This window comes from Pteronotus mesoamericanus, unplaced genomic scaffold (genome assembly GCF_021234165.1).
Source record: "Pteronotus mesoamericanus isolate MK-2021 breed Mesoamerican mustached bat unplaced genomic scaffold, CSHL_Meso_final contig_130, whole genome shotgun sequence".
Classification (NCBI taxonomy): domain Eukaryota; kingdom Metazoa; phylum Chordata; class Mammalia; order Chiroptera; family Mormoopidae; genus Pteronotus; species Pteronotus mesoamericanus.
The window spans coordinates 1,539,348-1,561,650 of record NW_026555060.1 but is presented as its reverse complement, the minus strand read 5'-3'; the positions used below and the strand labels follow the sequence as shown (position 1 = coordinate 1,561,650).

General features: G+C 38.0%; 1 protein-coding gene across 5 annotated transcripts in view; it reads right to left on the bottom strand.

Moving 5' to 3' along the window:
- Positions 1 to 22,303, bottom strand: part of SLC4A4 (solute carrier family 4 member 4) — a 288,470-nt gene that overhangs the window by 60,233 nt on the left and 205,934 nt on the right. For all 5 annotated transcript variants that reach the window (XM_054591433.1, XM_054591425.1, XM_054591416.1 and 2 more), the window contains exons 14-15: positions 18,288 to 18,358; positions 11,087 to 11,278 (exon numbers count right to left, since the gene is read on the bottom strand). In XM_054591433.1, coding sequence (XP_054447408.1) covers positions 11,087 to 11,278; positions 18,288 to 18,358 — 263 coding nt within the window. The remainder of the gene's footprint in view (positions 1 to 11,086; positions 11,279 to 18,287; positions 18,359 to 22,303) is intronic.

The window sequence follows — 22,303 nt, the reverse complement described above, 5'->3', positions numbered from 1 at the left end:
CCCTTTCTCCCTCCCTCTCTCCCTCCCTTCCTTCCTTTCCATCAATCAACTTTATTGTTATCACAGTTTCAGGTTTAGAGAATGGAGAAGACAGTCATGAGAGTTCCATATAGCTCCAGTCACAATTTCCTCTATTTATTCATGTCATGCATTAGTGCGGAGTATTTGGAAATACCCGTTGCTTTAGTTTTGTGCAAGTAAGTGCTGACACAGGCAGTTCAGGATGATCTGGCAAAAGATGGTCATGCAGAGCAGTTTCAGGAATATATTAAAATGTTACAACAGCCTCTCTGGTCCAATAGGTTATAAATCAGTGGAATAACAGAAGTCGTTGCAAAGACAAAAAAAGAAAAATAAGTTCTCTTTATCAACCTCCTAATCTGTACCCAGCAAATCCAACTTCTTGACAACTCAGTTATACTACAAGTTGTTCAGAGCTGTTTTTAAGACAGTGCTCCTCTTTTTTTTTTAGAAGTCTTTCTCAGTCTTCCATAAACCAAACACCGGAGCCCTAAACCTACTCTCTCAGCAGTTTTTTTCCATCCTAATTAACAGCAGCTTATTTTTTCCTAGTGACTAGGCCAAAAATTTCAGATAGTCCATGGGACTCTTCTCTTTCTCTCACATCCTACACCTAAGAGGCCAGCAAATTATCTTTAAAACATATGCAGGATCCTGCTACTTCTAGCCACCTCCGTTGCTATTACCACCTTTGTCTAAGCGACCACTTTATCTCATTTGGCTTTCTATCTCATCTTCCCGCTTCTCCACTTGCACCTCATTCAGTGCACTGTCAAGGTATCACCCAACAAAATCATGTTAAAATTTAGGTCAGATAATGTGGTAGGCAGAACAATGCCCCCTAAAGATGTCCATGCCCTAATCCCTGGAGCCTATGTAAACGTATGTTCCATGTGTAGGGAGAATTAAGGTTGCAGATAGAATTAAGGCTGCTCATCAGCTGACCTTGAGACTGGAGGAATGATCTGGTGTTATTATTGTGGGCTCAATGGAATCATAAGGGTGCTTGTAAGTGACAGAGGGAGGCAGGAGGGTCAGTGTCAGAGCGCGGCAGCGTGAGAGACTTGATGGGCGATTGCTGGCTGTGAGGACGGAGAAAAGGGGCCCTGGGCCGGGACATGTGGGCTGTCTCCAGAAGTCTGAAAAGGCGAGGAAACACATGCGCCACCGGAGCTTTCTGAGAGAACTCAGCCCTGCCCACACTGTGATTTAGCCCATTTACACCCATTTCAGACCTCCAGATCTCAAGACAATAAATTTGTGTTGCCTTTAAGCCATCACGTTTGTAGTAGCTTGATATAACAGCCATAGAAAACTATTAACTAATATAAATAAATAGTGTATCTATTTTAGTATAGTTTTTAGTTTCCCAAATTTACATATCAATATATAAATCTGAAAGGGTCCCTTATAAAAGGTTTCTTGTCAAGTGTGGCTCTGCTGAACTGTAAGTATAAAAGTAGCTAAAAAGGCAAATGTTAATAAACTTCAAGATTAAATTTTTTACAATTTATGGGAGAAAAAATCTACTGAGTGTTGCTTATAATAATATTGCTTAACCTCATTAAAAAACACAGCCAGGGTGATGTGTTCTGTATAACATACTTACTTCTATTTCCCCTTCCTTCCCTTTAAATTGTACAATTCAGTTCAGTTACAGAAAAATTCACTCCTGGAGAGTGTTTATTGTAAGACATGAATGTCTAAGATAGTAGATCCAGTTTAAACTTCATAGTCAAGGAAATTGATTTTTCCCAGGCCACTTTTGCATTCAACTCTAAATCCTCTAATTAAAGAAGGCAGGTAGGGGTGTTATTTAGGCAGACTGTTCAGGTCCTACCCTATACTTAAAAGGAAGTTTGATTTGAATGAGGCAAACCTGAGAGAACCAGAAAGTGTCCTAAAACTATCAAGCACTGAGTACATGTAGTTTATTGGATACACCCTAGGGCCTGTGTATAGGAGCTTTGAGTCTGACTTTAAGGAAACAAGAATTGCTTTCTTTGAGCCCTTCTCACATTTCCAAACACATTTAGAAAAAAAAACATATGTGAATTTCCTTTCTTTTTTGTTTATTTTACCTTCCATTTTCATCAAACTTGATTTCTTTCAAACACTCCAAAACAACACCCTTTTATGTGTCACTATACATATGAAGAAATAAAATTAGAAATGTATAGTTCCTAGTTCACTACTAGCTATTTCTGGTAATGATTAGAAGTGTCAAAGTTTTCATGAGAAAACCTGTTTGCACAAGATTTCATGCCCAATCCTGTGAATTCAGAGGCCTCAGACCTAGACTGAACAAACATCCTAACTTACAGGTGACTGTCCAATCAAATGCTAAGCATCTCCAGGCTCAAGCTTCAATATTTTAGGAATATGAAATATTACAATCTAATGAAACACAAATTAAGATAACTCATCCCAGACATGAAAGAGCTAAAGTTCATTACTAAAACACCAATGTTATAAGAAATGTTAAAGAGGCTTCATTAAGACAAAGAAAAAAATATGAATAATAACATGGCAATAACTAGATGCCTATCAATAATTACTTTAAATGTAAATGTATTAAATGCTCCAATCAAAAGACATAGGGAGACTTAATGGAGAATAAAACAATACTTTTACATATGTTTCCTTATAAGATACTCACTTCAGATCGAAATACACATACCGACTGAAAGTAAAGGGATGAAAAAACATACTTCATGCAAAAAAAATGATAAAAAAATTAGGGCAGCAATACTTCTATCAGGCAAAACAGATCTTAAAACAATGGCTATTACAAGAGACAAAGAAAAACTTTCATATACAATTGCCAAGATACGGAAACAACCTAAATGTGAAATATTATTCAGCCATAAAAAGAAATAAAATCTTACCAATTTGCAACAATGCAGACAGACCTAGAGGGTATCATGCTAAGTGAAATAAGTCAGAGAGAGAGAGACAAATACCGTATGGTTTCACCTATATGTGGAATCTAAAAAACAAAATGAACAATCCAAACAGAAACAAACTCATAGATGCAGAGTACAAACTGATGGCTGTCAGAGGGAAGAGGGATTGGGGGCTGGGTGGAAAAGGTGACGGGCTTAAGAAGTATAAATTGGCAGTTACAAAACAATCACTGGGAACACAGTCAATACTATTATAATAACTATGTATGGTGCCAGGTGGGTACTAAAGTTATCAGGGAGATCACTTCATACATTATATAAATGTCTAACCACAATGCTGTACATCTAAAACTAACATAATATTAAATGTCAACTGTAATTGAAAAATAAAAGAAATCTAAAAACAGATATATATATATATATATATATATATATATATATATATATATATATATATGGCAAAGTCTTGCCGTAAAAAAATTTGGTGCTACAACATGTGATAATTCCTACTTCCATGCATGAATGAGGAAAAGAAAAGTACGTTTCAACTAAGATTCTTTTATATCAGACTAGTTTTGAGCTTTTTAACTTTTGTTTATCATTCTTTAATTATGAAAACAAAAAAAAAATATTTCTGTCCTCTGCAGAATTAATTACAAAATATCTCAATTTAAATCTAATAAGAAGCAACAAACTTAAATATTTAAACTACCAAAGCGAAGAAGAAATTAAGTGGATTGGAAGATAAATTCAAATAACCAGAAGCTGTTCTCTTGTTCTTGGGCAAAAACAACCTAATAAATCTATTATAAACGTATTCTTCATGAAGGATGATAATGTATTAATCATTAAAAGAGCCATCATCATAAAGACACCACAGTGAGAAGCTAGTTAATTTACAGGGGGAAAAAAATGAACTTGGTCCTCTGAAGCCGCAGAGGACATTGGGTTTTCGCTCTGCGAGGGCTGCAGCTGCTGCTAAATTAACAGGGGGAAGGCTGTGGGCCTGCGGAGCAGCCCTCAATGGATGGAGCTGTTACAAAAAGCAGGATAGCAGCAGGCACCCCGTGGGTCCTCGATAAATATTAATTTGCGATGTCAATTCCGCTCATGATTGTGGTGCTTGGAAAATGCTAAAAACAACTGTGTACAAACGCATTTATTCTATGTGGGGGAAAAAAGGCACGCCAGGCAAATATGCGCCTTTTTGGCAATCACGAAAAGCCACACCAGACCATGAAAATTCTGAAACTTGACCCCCTAAAAGCCAGTGCTATGAAGCACTGTATGGGAAATAAGCATTAATATCGGTAGAGGAATCATAATACACCATTCTCTGAACTGATGATATGTACTATAATTAGAATTCAATAAGAGGAAAGTCTGATTTAGACTCTAGGGTTTTAATGCCTTCAGTTCCAGAATCAGAGAGATTTGGGGAACAAAAAAAGGAATTCAGTTGGACAATTTATATAGGTGAGGTTTGGAGCTTGCCAATGGAAATCTGCCAGAAAAAAAGAAGTTTTACCAAACAGGGAACAGAGAGGGCAGGCCTAATGAAGGGGTTCCGCAGGGATGCTGAGGCGACATCAGCAACCACAGTCCTCTTCCTCTATCTTGCCTTAAAACGGAGCAAATAAGTATGTGCCAGAAGTAAATGACCAAATCACATGGGAAATATGATGTACCAAGCTAGTCACTATATTCTAAACCGAAACTGAAAATCTGGAGTTGATCCAGGAAACCATAACCAGAGGAACATGAGTTTGAAAACACATCACATAAAAAAGGATGGTAGGCCCCAGGATGTTGTGGGAAGACACTGCCTTCAAAGATGTGAAATCAGTCATAGGAAAGGAAGGCTCAGTTTGTTCTGTGTGGCTTCACAGAGCAGCAGCAGAGCCCAATGAGAGAGGCTGTAGAAAGGCAGACTTGTGTGCCTATCAGGAATGCCTCTGGAGACTTGAAGTTCCTGTTGCGGAGAGCATTCCAGCAGCCCACAGAGAGCGCTTGTCAGAACTGAGGAGGCAATGCTAGATTAGGTGGTACTCAAAGTCCTCACACTAAAATCCAATGGTTACAGCCCAACTATCAGAAGTTGACCCTCTAATAGGGTCTTCTTGTATCTCATGCAAAAAGTCATTATAATAAAGGGTTCTTGGACTTTAAAAGGTGATCTAATAATTTAATGTACAAAAATAAAAAATTAAAAAAATAACAATTAGTAAGTCCTACGTACAAATTAGACAATCTAGAAATGGAGTAGGAGACCAGTTTGTGTTAACGGATGGGTTTCAATGCTGCTGACTTCTCTGTGACAGACGAGTAAGCTGAAAGTGTTTAGGTCCAATGAGGGACCATGGTCATATTACTTCTTCAATCCACAGATTGCCTTTATGCTTTTATGCCTTTATGTTTTGGCCAATCAGTGTTCCCAACCTTACTTCTCTTATGGCTCAACTTAAGTTTATCGCTTTTTTTCAGTCAAATGTCCATAAGAACTGAAGTAGTTGTAATCTTTGTTACATGTTTACTAGATTATATTGTATTTATAACTCAATGTCCCTTTTTCATTGTTAAGAAAATAAATATGTAAAATGATTTTGATTTAAAAACAAGTATCCTTGACTTTAAAAATTACTTTTGTTGGTACAAAATAACACAAGAATTTGAAAATCTGTTTCTCCTTCACTGACAGCGAAGTCATTTTCTGAGTGAGTTTCAATGGCATGATGTGGTCTGATGTTTCTGCAATAACCTGCCAAATGTCACCCAGTATTAGTAACACTAGACATAGAATACATGCCCATTATTTCTTAGTTATTTCTTGGTACACTATTTGTTTTAGTTTGCTAGTTTTTACCATTCACCAAAAAAGTATCTGAGAGAAAACGGAAGCAGAGTGGAGATGTCACTTGACTTTTATAAAGAGTTGTTTGTAAACTAAACACTTACAGCTTTAATAGAATTGTCATAAGCCAAAATGTCAAACAAAAATCATGTTTCCAACTATAGAAACCAATTGTGGAATTCTAGACTTTTCTGCTCTTTCACAGGGATAAAAACCAAATGCATCGCCTATCTAAAATGCTCATCGTGTTTCACTGAAATCTTTGAAGCCCTGCACATTTATCTCATCCATAAAGCCTGTCCTCAAAGACCACCATCAGCAGAAGGCACCAAAGCGTGATTCCACAGGAGATAACAAGCATGAATGGGGTAGAAGGCTCAAAATGAGTCATTCTCATTGGAAAACCCAAAAATCTAACTTAATCAACAACTATAAAGGTCCTACTATGTGCTAGGCCCATTTATGAACTTATCTTTGTATCCCTACCATCTAGTATTGTATCAAGCCCAGAGTTACAATAGCAAATGAATATACTAATTATACAATAGAGAATACTTTAAAAAAATAAAGACATCAAAGAACATTCTACTCAATTGTGTCATCTAAATAAAGCATAGAAGGCTTCATAGCTGTTGATATCACCTGGAATCTACTGATTTTATTTATTTAAATGACTATTATAGCCAGGAGATATATTTACAGAGAAACTTACCATTGCATCAATTCACATGAGCATTAGAATTGTTACTTATTTTAGTAGGAGAAAAAAGAGAAAATTAAGTAGTTTTTGAAGAAGGGCATTTTCATGCTAATTACATATATCAGCTAGCCACACTGCATTTGACATACAAAGTATTAATAATTTTGCCTAATTCAAAGGGCTCTATAGCTTTATAAATTCTACTAATCACAATTCTACTCTGTCTTAGGCTTCTGCTTTCATTGTGCCACCGGATATACAGTGATGGCATTTTTGTTCAATGCATACAGTCACGTGTTGATATGGGACTCTGGAAGAACATTTTACGTTTAATACCCTGAGCCATTTGCCACAGGAGATCAGAGATTATGCTGGGATGTTCCTATAGGAAGTTTTGATACTAAAAGCCTTTGACTAAAGATGTGAGGCTAATGGAAGAGACCAGCAACTGAGTGGGAAGACAGACTGATCACCCTTCTAACAAGAATGGGGGCACACGGGACACAGGCAGTGGAGTGCTGGAGTTCCACCCGTGGCCACTGAGCATTCAGGCTCTCTGGAAGTGACTGATACACAAATCAAATTGCTGAAAGAGCTCACCCAAGCTGGCAAGGGTGAGCTCTTTCGTCCTAAGTGTTCATCCTGATGGATTGCAAGTGGCTTCATGGGTAACTGATCCCGGGTCTAGGCAAAAGGAATGAGGGACTGAACTAGGGAAACAGAAGTCTTAAGTGTAAAGGAGAGAAATTATAGCAGAATAACCAAGGGACTGTGATGAGGTTAATTTCATGAAGAAAAACAGAGAGGCAAATGCAATGCACGCCACCTTCTGTCAGAACAGATCCATTTCTACGCCCTACCCCCTGTGCTGGGATGCTGACTTTAGTGGTCTACAGGGAGCTCCCTTGCTCCCTGGCGTCCCGCTGGGTTTCGTCCACAGCAGCCTGGCCAGGGCATCAGCAGAACGGAGATCAGAGTATTGATTCCCTTAGCTGTCCAGGCGAGGCTGCCTGAGGCTGGCTAAATCTCTCTCCCAAGGTCACAGTGCCTCTCTAGACAGCTCTCTCCGCCCTCCTCTCTTCTCCCAGGTTCTAGCAACCATGTCCTTTCCACATCCTTTGGGCCAAGGATAGTAACGACGTCACTGCTGCTAGCACTGGACGCTACCCTTTTCCGGTGGTTTTCCTAACCCTAACCTGAACTTTGTGAGCAGTGCTCTTATTAAACCCCTCAAATTTTCATAATCTGAATGCATCATTTGCTTCCTGCTGGGACTCTGACTGATATACCAAATATGATTTTAAGATTTTGAACTTGGGTGGCTGTGAGGACAGGTGGTATTGTTAGCCAAGATAGGGAATACAGGAAGATGAGTAAGTTCAAATGTGGGAAGGAAACCACAGGTCGACTTTGCTGTATGACAACTGTGGATTATCCACAGAGAGAGGTTGGTAGCAGCTACAAAAGTGAACCTGGCATAAAAATGTAGATACTAATTAATTTTTGGAAGTTTGGGAGTCCTGATCACAATCTAAGCACTCGTTTAATACAGAGAATTTATTTAATTTAGGGGCCAAGAAACTCTCTTAAAAATTATAGAACACTAGAGGTTTAAAAGGTCTTAACTGCCATAGCTGAGCTCTTCCTTTATACGTGTGGTACTGACGTCCACGGCTAGTTATCAGACGGTGCGCGTTAGGCAATGGCGGCGCTGGCACCAGCCTCTGCAGCTTCTGGGCTCCTCCATCTGCGCTCTTTCCATAAAATGCAGCATTTATCTCTACTTGACTGGTTTCCATTAGTCAACAAATTTCATGTCTGCATCCAACCTTTTGCTAATTGATAATATGATGAATAAAAGAGAAGTATAACAATCTTCTAGCTGTTTACAGTCTTAATTGACTAACAACTCATACAAATGTTTTGAAATGAGAGTACAAAAGAGAAATGACTCTGCAAGCTGAAGGTGACCAGGGCAGTTTGTAAGGCAAGGGCACTGTCGACTAGTATTAACACGGTGAGATTTTAAAGGTTTCATATTGGTGTGAGTAAGGAAGTAGTCACAGGCTTAATTACTGTCACAATAATCAAGTTACTATTGTCACAACAGTCAAGAACTATCTAGTTTACCATGTTTAAGTATATAAGTTTTAATTGTAGAATATAATATATGAGTAAGAATCTATAAATCTATCTGCTCCTACCTATAAAGACCGCCCTACTAAATAACAGTTTAAGTGAAAACGTATTTTGGCAAATGAGCAAGAAAAAAATGTTCTTATTATTCATGTATGTATGTGTGAATTTATGTATGCACTGCTACTATATAGCTGTACAAGTGAAGTAAGCAAGGGAGAGGAAAGTCTGAAAGCCCACGGAATTAAACTTTGCTCCTTAGAAATCACACAGGTTTTCTCCTTCTTGTTCATTGCATTATTTGGTATATACAATTCTCAGCTATACAGAGAACCTTCTTAACAGGAATTGTAACTACAATGCTATCATTATTCTATTTTCACACACTCATGACTTTCTCAAGAACATTTATCAATCTCTGAGAAACTACCTGCTTGGACTCACATAAAGGCAAATTTCTTTAAGTCTGAAGAGCTATTTTCAATTTGGGAATTATTGCTGGAAGAAAAAGGTGATGTCCACAGAGGCAGTTTAAATGATCTCTATTCATTATTCATCTTAAGGTTAAAATTAGTTTATTTTGCTAGTTACTTTGCCTTATAAGTACTTCACAAAATTTTTACTTTTATACCTGTTATGTCTAAATAAACATCAGGCTTTAGAGTGTGGGTGATGATTCCCAATGAATTAATCCAATGAATTAATAATTAAGAATGAAAAAAACCTCAATAGGGAAAAAGAAATCATCCTAGGAGACCTTTCCTCAGGAATCTATTCTTACAAGAAACTTGCACCATTGAGGAGATGGATCAAGTAAGCATATTCCCAGTGTGTGAAAGTGTCACAAGGTCAAATGTCTTCAGGGACAGGCAGTTCATCTGAATGCGTGGAGTAGCCAAGTCTTAGACAATACCGAGTCGTGAGGATAACTACTACCTGGGAAGTACAGATTCCCCAAGGCCTCATGTGTGAGGACGCATGTGGGTACAAACTGGGGGCTAAACCAAGAGTTGCTGGGGGCTGAATTCTGCCTGTGGACCACCAGTTGGTGATGTCAATTTTAGGCAGACTAAGTTGAATACTTCCTTCCACACTTCACTTTGTGGAAATGTTTCATTCCTTGGGCCAGCTAGCTTGAAACATTTCATTATTGCTTTGATCTGAATATGTGTACCCTGTTGAAATCCGAACCCCCAAAGAAGATAGTATGAGGAAGTGGAGCCTTAGAAGTATGCTTAGGTCATAAGGGTAAAGCCTTAATGAATGAGATTAGTGCTTTTACAAAAGAGACCCCAAAGAGATCCCTAGCCCTTTTACCACATAAGGACACAGCATAAAGGAGATGGTTATGAACCAGGAAGACGGCCCTCACCCAAGCATGATGGCTCCTGATCTTGGATTTCTCAGCCTCCAGACTATGAGAAATAAATTTTCATTGTTTATAAACCTTCCAGTCTATGGTATTCTGTTATAGTGACCAATGACCAAAACCTTCCCTTTATTTTCAATTTTATAAGAAAAATCAGAGTCAAAATATTACCTGGGTGAAAGTAACATATTAATTTTGTTTCACTTCCTAGGAATTGAAAAAAGAAATTTCATTAACTGCCTCTCATCTCATTGTGTTTCATTCCTACACGAACACAAGAGGAATTATTTCATGAAATTCCAGTATTGAGTAGTTCACTGATAAAAATCAGGTATTATCAACATTATTTAAGAATTATTGACATCCCAAACACTGAGAATTGAACTGTGAAACAAAGGATTATCTTACTTTCATTCTTCAGGTATACAAAAAAAAAAAAAGAAAAAAAAAAAAGCCATTAACTAAATGTTGATCTTATCTTGTTGCCTCTCGAGGAATCACAGTTTTGACTTTATGTTCACCCAGGCATATTAATAGGAGACAGGATGTCTGCACAACTCACCCCAATTATCTGTTTTTACATACTCTGACATTCATCATTGTGGGAAGGAAAGTTTGGCTCAGGTAACACTCATATCTTGCATCAGTACTTGTGTAACAAGTTTTATCCCACGGCCCATAATTCAATTACTAAATTACTCACATGGATGGCTGATGAGCAAGAAATTTTATGTCAAAATTCCTGATTAATATGAAATGAGTTTTTGCTTACATAGTCAAATGCTATGGATTTAAAAAGATGTTTTCTTAATGCATACATTTTTATATAGACTATGTCCCACTTTTTCATTTTACTAGTCAAGATTATGACAGAATTTATGACAGAGTTACGTGAACAAAATCCTTGGGAGGTTTTTCAGAGTTGGACTATAATTATTTAAAAAATATGGATGCACAAGGACAAAGACCAAAAAGCAATTTTTTAAATGCCCAAAATTACATCAGAAAGGTTGAATTACAGGTGCCCTTTTCCTTAAATAAAATTGTATTATTGTTGATACAGTGTAAATTCAATGAAAATTATTTAAAGCTCAGATACTTACCATGGTTGGAAAATAACGACTAGTTTTGAATTTTTTCAGAGCCATAGAAGAGGTGTAGGTGCCCAAGAAGAGGATGAAAGACATGAGTGTGATATCGGGAACAAAGTCGCAGTTGTTCCCCACGAGCTTTCCTCCATATTTCAAACACTCCTTCTTCGACAAAAGCGCCCAGTCAAACGTGGCGTTATGGTACTAAAGAAGAAAAACATTAACATTTTTCTAGAGAACACTGATACATCAAAAGCAGCTTTTGATACCTGATGTGCTATATATGGATTACACTAAAAGTTTCTGTAAAGCCGCTGGAAGTTAATCACTGAAGGGTGAATGAAACCTGAAGAGGTGCTAATGGAATAAGTAATAAGGGGGCCCGGGAGGCTAACAATTATTGAAAATACAATGAGGATGATGCAATCTGTTACCTGGTTTGAGCCACAGCCCTACAATCACTCGTTTGTTCAACAGAAACAAACCACAAAGTCCTTTCCTGTCAACTTTCCTGAGTAAACTGAGACACAATAATATCCTAAGTCTCAAAATGTGAGATTCTCTGAAACACCTCTGTTGTTCAAAAGTACTTTTGTAGTGAGCAGCTCCTTATGCTTAAAGCTGATGACCCATGGTTAACACCCTAAAAGTTGTTTTAGGTTAACTACTCACTTACACAGCATTTTCACAGATGAGCTGTTTCTTTTCTAAGTAAGTGGAGCTGGTGATTTAGGGAATTAAACTATAAAATGGTGGTGGTTCCCGCTTTTCCAATGGTATATCCTAATTAAACAGAGCTCTTATCTTGGTGACTACAGCTCTGCATCGTGAGCACTGATCATGGGAACGCGCTGCACCGGGCTGTGGGGTTGTGTACGGGATGTCTGTGCACCCGTCCCTGTGTGACACGGCATCGAGCTCACAGGCTCGCGTCACGAGGTCAGTGCTGCGCTCCTCAGTAGCAGCTCGCTCCTGTTCTTGTTTTCTGCCTCTGCAATGCAGGAGAATCCTTTTGCTAACATTGTGAATAAAGCCAGTGCACCCACCCCCCAGCTACTCTGAGTTTTAGCCGCCATCAGCTCACAGCTGCCTTCTTCAGATTCAACCTCCAAAGAGCTACCTCGCCTGAATTGTTATACCCTCCTGCAGCCAATTACTGACCAACAGTAATGGGGTGCTATTGACTGAATATTTTGGCTCCCCTAAAATTAATGTTGAAGCCTAACTCCCTATGGTATGGTATTTAGACGTGGAACCTTTTGGAGATGATTAGGTCATGAGGGTGGAGCTTCTCATGAATGAGGTTAGAGTCCTTATAAAAGGGACCCCAGAGAGCTCCTTTGCCCCTTCTGTTACATTACTATTTGTGGACATAGTGAAAAGAAGTCAGTCAGATTCACCAGGTACTGAATCTGCCAGTGCCGTGATGCTGGACTTCATCTTGGGTCCAGGGTTAATGGGTATAGCATGTGCTTGCTTACAGAGAAGTGACTTGAGAATACCTTGCAAATAAATGTGGAAAGGTAAATTTCTCCTGGCCTTTGGAAGCCCAAGTTCAGCCTCAAACCAAATGCATCATCAATGTCCTTTACTATTCCATGAATTTTCTTGATGTATTTATATGAGTCATAAAAGATCACACATATAACAGACTCTCTGACGAGAAAGAGTTCTATATTTTTATAGAGCTCAATATGGGAAGTGCTCACCCTATTTTTTACAATTTAAAAAAAAGTTTAAACCATGCCCTGAAATATTTTTTTTCAATATTAGTTTCAACTTGTAAACAGCTGAATTGCAGTTGTTAATTGATACAAGCAATTGGTAATTGCTCTTTTATCAAACTCTACTTCTGAGAGGGGATTATGTATCATTTTGCTTTTCAAATTTCTGAATAATGATGCTTTTAGCAGAATACATTTAAAGTTTAATGGTCACAATAGGTAACAGATTTCTTTGTTCTAAAATCAGCAAAAATTTCCCGTAATTTCAGCTTGGCTCTTTGACATCAGCAGAATGCTTTTTTGTAACTAGAGTGCCCAAAGAGGTAGGGTGCACTAAAATAATCCCAACAGGAAGTTTTATTGACTTTCTTACAGAGATTCAGGTTGAGGTGAAAACCATACAGATGTATATGAAATGATGGAGAAGTTTTCTTGCTACATACAGTGCTTCACCCACTTATCCGGTAAGTCCTTTACTCAGAACGTACTGAATGCTTGCCACGTGGGGAAACTGGTTGGGAGTGGACCAGGTGGGTCAGAGCAGGTTGTCTGTGTGAATGCGTGGTGAGAAAAAAAGGTGATGTCAACGGGACCACGTTCCCGAGTGTCTTAGCTGAGGTCAATCTCATGAAAAGAGATTTTAGTCTGTTTTTCTGGAGACCCAGTTTATATCGAGTGGGGTTTTTTCTAAGTCTTAAAAGTAGAATGTATACTAAAAGGTTAATTTTAAAATTTGAAATACTATAGCATCAACTCCAAACACAAAGGGTTCATTGTACTATTCTCTCTATTCTAGTACATGTTTTAAATTTTCCATTATATTTTAAAAAGTAGGAACATGTAATCTTCAAGGATATTTAAGGACTTGTTTTTGCACTTGACTTTTTCAATGAGAGAAAATCACAAGGATGCTATGCACAAGAAGATAAATATGACATTCCATTTCCTATTAAAATGAATGCTAACTCCTAGAATTGCCTTGAAGGTATATCAAATCAAGCACTTTTGCTTTTATGTCTGACTGCCAAGCAGAATATATGAGACTCTACAACTTCTTAGCCCCATGATTAACATCATCTTCATGTAGACATGATATGCTTCAGTGGTAATATAATAAGCAAAAAAATAAAAGTAAAGAATAAAAATTTAAAATTCTACATTGCTCTTTTCTGAGTGTAGATTGGTAAAATATGTGCCTTTTAAAATACATATGTAAATGAGGGTAATGATAGAAACAAAAGTCTCAAGGTTAAATAGTACATGCACTCATTAGGGTTTTTCCCTGCAGTGGATGAGTCAGGTTTGCAGTAATATGCAGTCTTACTTTATGATGGACAGGATGCATTTGAGCTGCACTTGTCTGTCTATATGTATTATTATAAAATATCAAAAGTAATTAGTTTAAATATAGAAAGTTGCAGGAGGCCTTCACTCCCAAGCTAACAGCCAAAGCAAGCTGGATAAGCTATAAAATCATAGTTTTAAAGAATCCACCAGAAAAGAGGATGCAAAGGAACCTAAAAAAATTCCAAAAAGCTACAAGCCCTTCATAGGCTTCCTTACCTTAGCAGAGCAGCAGGTGAAAGATAAATCAAATGCAGATGGAGGTAAAGAGAAATAAGCCAACCTTTAATGGATTTTTAATAGCTGCATGTAGTAACAATGAGAGTTCTGAGGAGCCCCAGGCAGAGATGGAGCCTGCATCCACCCACCAAACTTTCTCACAGTCTTTGCCAAGTGCCCAGGTAGTATATAAAAGGAGGTTAGACAGGACTGCTGCGGGAAATACCCTCTTAGACACAGAGTCTCCACGGAATGCAAGAAAACCACTTGTCTAAGATGGGAAGCAGGGCAGGAGAGCTGAGGGAAGAGCCTCCGAGGCATTCAGGCATTTTGACTGCAGAGGACTAAGCCATCTGATGTTCGAAGGTAGGGGGCAGAGCAGTTGGGCAAAGAAAGATCTCCCAAGGCTCAGAAAGCTGGGGCAAAGAACAAGACCTAGAGCGTTCCATGGAATATTCTGGGATAAGGGGAGCGTTCTTTATCTTGTTTTGGATGGTGGTTACATGAGTGTATAAAATTGTCAAAATGCACTGCAATGAACACGTAAGAATTGTACATTTTAAGACATGGCTCAATTTAATAAAAAACAACAACCAAAAATGAATCTAATGTGTAAAACAAATACTAAATGATCCATTCAATCACCTCCTCAGAAGAGACTGATGTTAGATTTTGAAATCTGGTCTCTCCCTGGGAGATATGCAAAGCAGAAGCCAAGAGACTGTGATGCTTATTGCTTACAGTGAGGATGAGCTGTGGTGGGTCACAAAGTTTCATAGGGACCTTGTAAAGAATTCTGTTTACAAGCTGAAGGAATATGCCAAAGGAGAAATCCGTGGGAAAACCAATGAAGGTGAGACAAATTCAAGACACAATGATTCCAAAAATAAATGAAAATAACGGAAAACCTGCCCCTTCTTCTTGAGGGATGGTTATTCTGGAGCTCCAGTCTCTGTCTAAATGCTCTAATGCCCTGATTCTCCTGCTCCATTCCCCTGAAAACACACCCCTGTCATTGAGAAGAAAGCTTGTCTTCATGCTAATGAAGCTGAAGGGAAAAGCCTGCCTTCCTCTGACAGGGTGTTCTCAGGGCCTTGGGAGAGGGGGTCCCACTGGTGCTCAAGGGCCGCATGTCACTTTTGCAGCACCTTCCTGCACAATCTAATCGCGGCTGAAGTGAAAAGGAGATGAAGCGCTGACAACTGCCATGTTCTGGGAGAGGTGCCGAGGAGCAGAGCTAGGGCAAGGCAGCCGGAGGCCTCGGTGGCCTGTCGGAAGCAGGGGCTTCCAATTTCTTCTCTCCACCAGCCTGAGTTACGGAGGCAGCATGGCCTACTGGAGTGATAATAATATCTAAATGGAAAAATAACAGTATCTAGCACTGACTGAGAGATAAGTATGGGCCAGCCACTATGTCAATTTTGACCCTTTGTTCATTTGACCCTTATATAGGGTGGGGCAAAAGTAGGTTTACAGTTGTTTGTATGGGAAATAATACAATAATAAATAATAATACAAGAGTAAGCTGTGTTTCATGAACTCACAACTGTAAAATGACTTTTGCCCCACCCTATAGCGTCCCTGATATAAATGCTATTACCATCACCATTTACACACGGGACACCGCGAAGGCTCCGCAGCCTGTTACATAGTGAAGGCTTGCGTTGGAAACTAGGCAGCCTGACACAAGAACTCAGTATCTGTAGGCCTTTTACACAAAACACTATTATGATTTCCCCAAAGAATGGATATAGGCAAATTTTGGGGTTGGAAAGCCCTAAGTTCAAATCCTGGTTTTGCCATATACTGGTTCTATGGCTAGTTTGGAAGGTCAGTTAACCTTTCTAAGCCTCTGTTTCATTTTTAAAATATAGGTAACATAATAACTCACAAAGTTAATGTGAGGGGTATAGACAATGTCTGGTCCCTAGTAGGTGCTCAAAAAATGGTAATTATTACTGATGATAATAAATCATATTATCTCTTTAATACTCATTTCTAGATCATCTACCTATATATTGTCTGTGTGTATATCTGTGTGTGTCTTTGCAAAGTATACATAAGGAATTGATATGGATAGAAAAGGAGAAATGAAAAATAGAATAAAAGTTCTCCTTCACAATTACATGCATGTATGTATATTTTTCCTAATTTTTCTCTCTGGACATAGCAACTTAACATTTTAATTAAGGTGTGCAATTGATACACACACAGGGCGGGGGGGGGGTGCTGCCCCAGGGGACAGGGCATTGACAGGGACTGGCACAGGATAGACATTTCAGTTTGCAAACAGCGAAGCACCAAAACCGCAAGTCTTGGAACCATCCAGACTTCACTTAAAATCTTTTTTTCTACTAATTTATGGCTATATGATCTAGAGCTAGAAAGGCTTTGTAACTTCTGGATTTTCAGTTTCTCTCATCTATAAAATGGAGATAATTATGCCTGGTAGTTTGTTTTAATGACTGTAATACATAGTAAGGTTTACAGTGAGTATAAGATGTAAAACGCTTTGTCTCTAGCAGATTCTCCACAAATGGCATTAATTATAATCATATTGTGCCTTTATATCCTCTGTCATGGTCACACCAGAAGTCAGCCACAACTGCCATTTGTTTGCCACGAATCTTATAGTGGCATCTTACTGCACTTACGATATACTATTACTGAAGACTTTCCAGGCCTTCCTCAAGACAGGGCTTAAAAATTCATTAATTTTAAAGCTTTACTTGATTAGTTATAAAAAAATAAGTTAAAAACAATCTTTTCTTAAATCAGTGGAAGTGAGTTTCTTATTAACTTTCATTGCAAAATAACATGGTTTTAATTACATATATTTTTTAAAAATTTTATTAGATTTTAATTTAAAATTCTTTAAAGTCTAGAAGAAAGTATTTTTCTCCATATTTTAATCAAATCCTTTCAGGCAACAGGCTGGCTGATTTAAAGATTAAAAACTGAACTCTTTTCTCAATGTGGCTCTTAAAAGATACATACATAGTCTTTCACATACACACATACACTTACATACTCAAATATGCAAGAAATAAAGAAGCAAAGTTTTGGAAAAGTCAGAGAAAATTTTTTAAAAAGTTAGAAGAGGCACAGAATATGAAAACAAGAGAGAAACAGGGTCAAATGAGAGGAGTCCAGGGAAGGCACCGCGCATCACCTTTGACAGGGGTTTGGTGTGTAATGTCTGCAGAAGCCCGGCGTCCTGAGAGAGGGGCACTCTGTGTATACAAGGCATTATGGCTTCTGTCTTTATAAGTGAGAGGCTGATATTCTTTGGTAGGTGTCCACATCCAGTGCAGAAGGAACACAATTGGAAGTCTGAAAGAGCACTTTCCTCTTTTTCTCCAACACAAAAGTCTCCTTCCAGTGTGTGCCCTTCCATGCAAAACAGCTCATTTTTAAAGCGTAGTTCAAGTCTCTTAAAGATCCTTGGTTACTTGCCATGGGAAAGGATATCATGTGACACAGGCACAGTTTTTCCTAAGTGACAGGGGAAGTGTCCTGCTACAATCGCCCTTAGAGAAGCGAACGCAGCACCATTTGGTCGTCAGAATTCTTGGTCGTACTAGCAACAGAGAGAGGACACCGTGCTCTCATTTCTCGACGCCCCCCGCTGTACCTTGTGAAAAAGTATTTCAAGGTGACAATGTATGGGATACAGCAGGTAAATTCCTAGGCAGGTTTAAAAAGCATGTGGTAGAAGTAAATATTCACCTCAGTTTAAAAAAAGAAAAAAACAAGCTAACTAGAGCAAGGAAAGTGTTATTTCTGTCCTTCCACTATCACTGAGTATTAAACATGCGTTCTGTCTAGGATTGCCGAATGGTGGGAGACATCATATTTTGAGTATAATTAGCGCATACAATATGCACATGTGCATGCAGTTTGAAATTCTACCGTAAGTCACTTACCATATCAGTAGAAGACGTAGTTGGCAAATCCTCTGGACCCAATGTGGTATCATTAGATAGTGAGATATTAACTGTAAGACAAAGACAGTTTTCACTATAAAGAAAAGATTAAAATAACCAAAATGCATAACTGGTCATCTAAAAAAGCAGGGCTAGGCATTAAAAGTGTCTTCAATAACAATCTTAGTGCCCAGTGAATTTATCTTTAGTATAACTATATTCACCTTTCACCTAGATAAAATACAGGTAACCAAGAATTTGGACACCTCTGTTGTGCTCTAATCTGACAAGAGACAATGGCAAATATGTAATGGGATGATATTAAAATGTATTTGTTTCAGGTTTTATATTTTGCCTGGTGGAAGAGAGAGCTGTTACTAAGCGAGTAAGCTGATGACTGGCTTTATGTAGAGTCAAATCTCACAAACTGAGTTTTACTAAGTAAGAATTAATCTATGTGAACTTTTAGAAATTTGGACTGAATTGGAAATTACACCTTTGCAAAATGTGTGAAAACAAAAAAATAGTACTAAATAAACAATACACTATATAAATATCATTGAGATGCATATTTAATTTTAAAAATTATTCCATATAATTTGGCATCACTCGTAGGTGTCACTTGCAGAAAAACCAGTTATTTATTTAACCAACCCTCCTCTTGGAAGTATTTCATTTATTTCTATTTATGGGTCCAAAATTATAATGTAATATTTAAAAAGTATTCTATAATTAAAATATTTTTCTTTATCAGATGATCCTTTTCCCTAATATGTGAAACTTTATGCATAAAATAAATTGTTACTCAAAATATCCCTAATTATGGAAATATTGTGAATTAACACTCATCAGGTTTTCATCTTTGAGGATCATATCATTCATTGAACATCCAAATTGCTAATTATTGTTTGGTCCCCAAGCACCACCACCTCCCCAAGTTCCTAGCCTACCCTTTTAGCTTGTCACAGTTTAGATCTCGCCTACATAAACTTTTAAGAAGAACCAATGACTGTTAAAATTAAGAACATAAGACCCACCAGGGAAGAATAGAAGGAAAATGTCTTGTTCACTGCTTTCCCCTAGCATCTGGCCCATTTGGCACTTAACTAACAGAAACTTGAAAATATTTATTATTCAATCTTTAAAAAGAAGGAAATCCTGCCATTTGCAACAACGTGGAGAAACAGGAAGCACATTATGTTAAGTGAAATAAGACAGACAAAGACAAATACTACATAGTATCACTTATAGGTAGAATCTAAAACAAGAGAAAAGAGGTCTAACTCATAAAAATAGAGTGTAACAGTGGTTGCCAGGGACTGGGGGTGGGGAAAATAAGGAGAGGTAGTAAAGGATACAAACTTTCAGCTATAAGACAAATAAGGTCTACATAAAACATGATGACTAAAACTAATATAATGTATCTTATAATTAAAATTTGGTGCGAGTAGAACTTGTGTTCTTACCAAATAAAATGAGTATGTGAAGTTATGGATGTTTTAGCTATTAACTCGATGACAAACCTTTCACAATGGACATGTAAAATGAAATCACCGTGTTGTATACGTCAAAAATATTAAAATTTTGTCAATTGTACATTCAAAAAGCTGGAAAAAATATTTGTATACTCTCAATAAAAGAAGCTAGAAAAGGGGCCATATAATTTGTAATCACAAATCAGTGGGAGCAGATAAAGGCAAACAAAATGAAGTAAGGGAAGAAAAAAAAAGGGGAGAAAATACTCAGCTTGGGTCCTTCTCAGTTTTAGAATCCATCCTCATCTTTGAAGGCTCTGGAATTGTTGAACTTTTAACCTAAAGGTAGCTGCTGCCAGGGCTTTTCTGTTTCCTCCGTAAAACAAGCATGTGTGCAAAACTGTCTGTTTGCTTAAATAGTGCTTTCTGTTTCATTACAGTCACAGAAAGAATCAAAACAGGTTAAAGGATGCTTGGCCTGAACAAGAAAACCAAACATGAATCCATTCCCAAAAGAAAGATCTTAGTAAATTATTATTAACAAAACCTAGATTTTTATCACCATTTTGTCCAAAAAACTTAAAGAGTACATTTCTTACATTATTCCATTTGTTCAGTTAAAAACATACAAGGCCATATAACAGGTATACTTTTATACCCTTTTTATGTTGGGTGGGACTCTGAAACAGGCTATGCCAGGTTTCTTGCTCAGGATTACAGAATCAATCAGCAGCAATGTTGGTACCAAAAACTGCTCAGCATTCTTTCTTTTCCTACCCAGCATTTCTAACTATCAAAATCAAGATTTATGTGGCCACAGAATTCAAGGTGGGAGAGTAGTTGCCAAAGTTAGATGATGTGAATCTCAGCTATGGGCTGAAACGTCCGGCCTGTCTGAGCATTTGCAGGAAAACAGCATATGTGAAATCTCAGGCACTGTTTAGATGGTGTCTGGGAAGCTGCTCTTCCTGAGCTAGATTCTCTTCATGCAATGTTATGAGCTTCTTGTCGCAAGACAGTGAAGGTCTTTTTGCAGCACATTTTTCTGCACAAAGACTAGGAGTAAGGAGTGAGGGGGAAAGTCAGTCAATGCGCCTTTTCTGTGAAATGAATGACAGATAATAAAGACCATGAGGAAACTAAAATAGGGTTCCAATATGAACTTTTAGTAACTGCTCTAAAGTTTTGGATACATTTCAATTCTGCTCATAAAATTCCATGTATCTTTTCAGTTCTCCTCTGAGAGGAAAACTATTAAAGCATACTGGCTCTCAAAATACCAAAAGACCGGTATCAAAAGGACAGTAAAAAGTATAAATGTTATATACTTATTTTAATAAGCAGCTGCTTCAAGAGAAAGACTTCAAAATAAATACATAAATAAGCACTTCCATAAATATATATTGGCAGAATAGGGTAGAGTCCATAAATAAGATTAAAAGTTAATTCATTTAAGCTCACAGAAGAAAAAAATGATTAATTCCAATTGGGAGCTTGGTCTACAAAAGACATTGGTCATTATTTGTATCTAGACACATACAATGCAAATATTTTGGCAATCAACTGCAGAATGGTCTGTTTATATAGAATTTGCAATATCCTTAATTAGGATTCTGGAACGGTCAAATGGAAAAGCCAAAACACACTGCACTCTGTCTTCACTATTTGCTAAGCACACTGGCTTATGAAGCATAGAAGCTCTTTGCCCTAAGAGTCTGGCTTATTTAGAATTAGCCAATTGCTACTGGGACAGTCAGTGTCCCATACTTAGTTTCAGGGAGTTTCCGCAGGTTGATTGTTTTATGTTACTTGGATTTTCACATCTTGATCCTCCTTCCCATGGATCAAATTCTAGCTGATCCTCTGCAACAAGGGAATGAACATGGTCAGTAACAGACACTGAAAAATGTGCCTGTGAGTTTTCAATCTTCAGCTGGCTTCTCCTTTATGTTTAATGAGACATCTAGAGAAAGAACAGGCTGCAGGAGCTGTGCGTGGACACATCCACGTGTCCTTGTTAGTATACCTCCTGCAGAGGGACTATCAGTTACGCTGTTTAAGGTTGTCGTCCTCCTTTACCTTCTAGTAACCTGGCACCAGGAACTACCCCATGACTCCTCTGCTTTAAACATTAGCAGGAACTGTACCATCAGGAACACACACAAACGCTCGCTTGAGACCATGAGGTCAAGGGTGAGCAACCACTGGCTACTGAGGCTGACCTGTCAGCTTTGCCGTGACACTACATCACACTGTAGAGAAAGGAACACTAGGAGAATGGGCTGGAATTCTGGCTCCACCACCTTCAAAAGCACAGGATCCCCAAACTCTCTTGCCACGTAATCTCGAGGAAGTTACCTCACTCCTCTCGATCGCAAGTCCCTTGTTTGTGAAACTGGATTTGAAACCATCAACTCATAACGCTACTGTATGCATTAAATGAAACAATGCAGGTAAAACTGTTAGCACAGTGTCCAGTCCCAGGTAAAAGCTAAATAAATGGTAGCTAAGATTATTACTAGCTTTATGACCTGGAGAAAA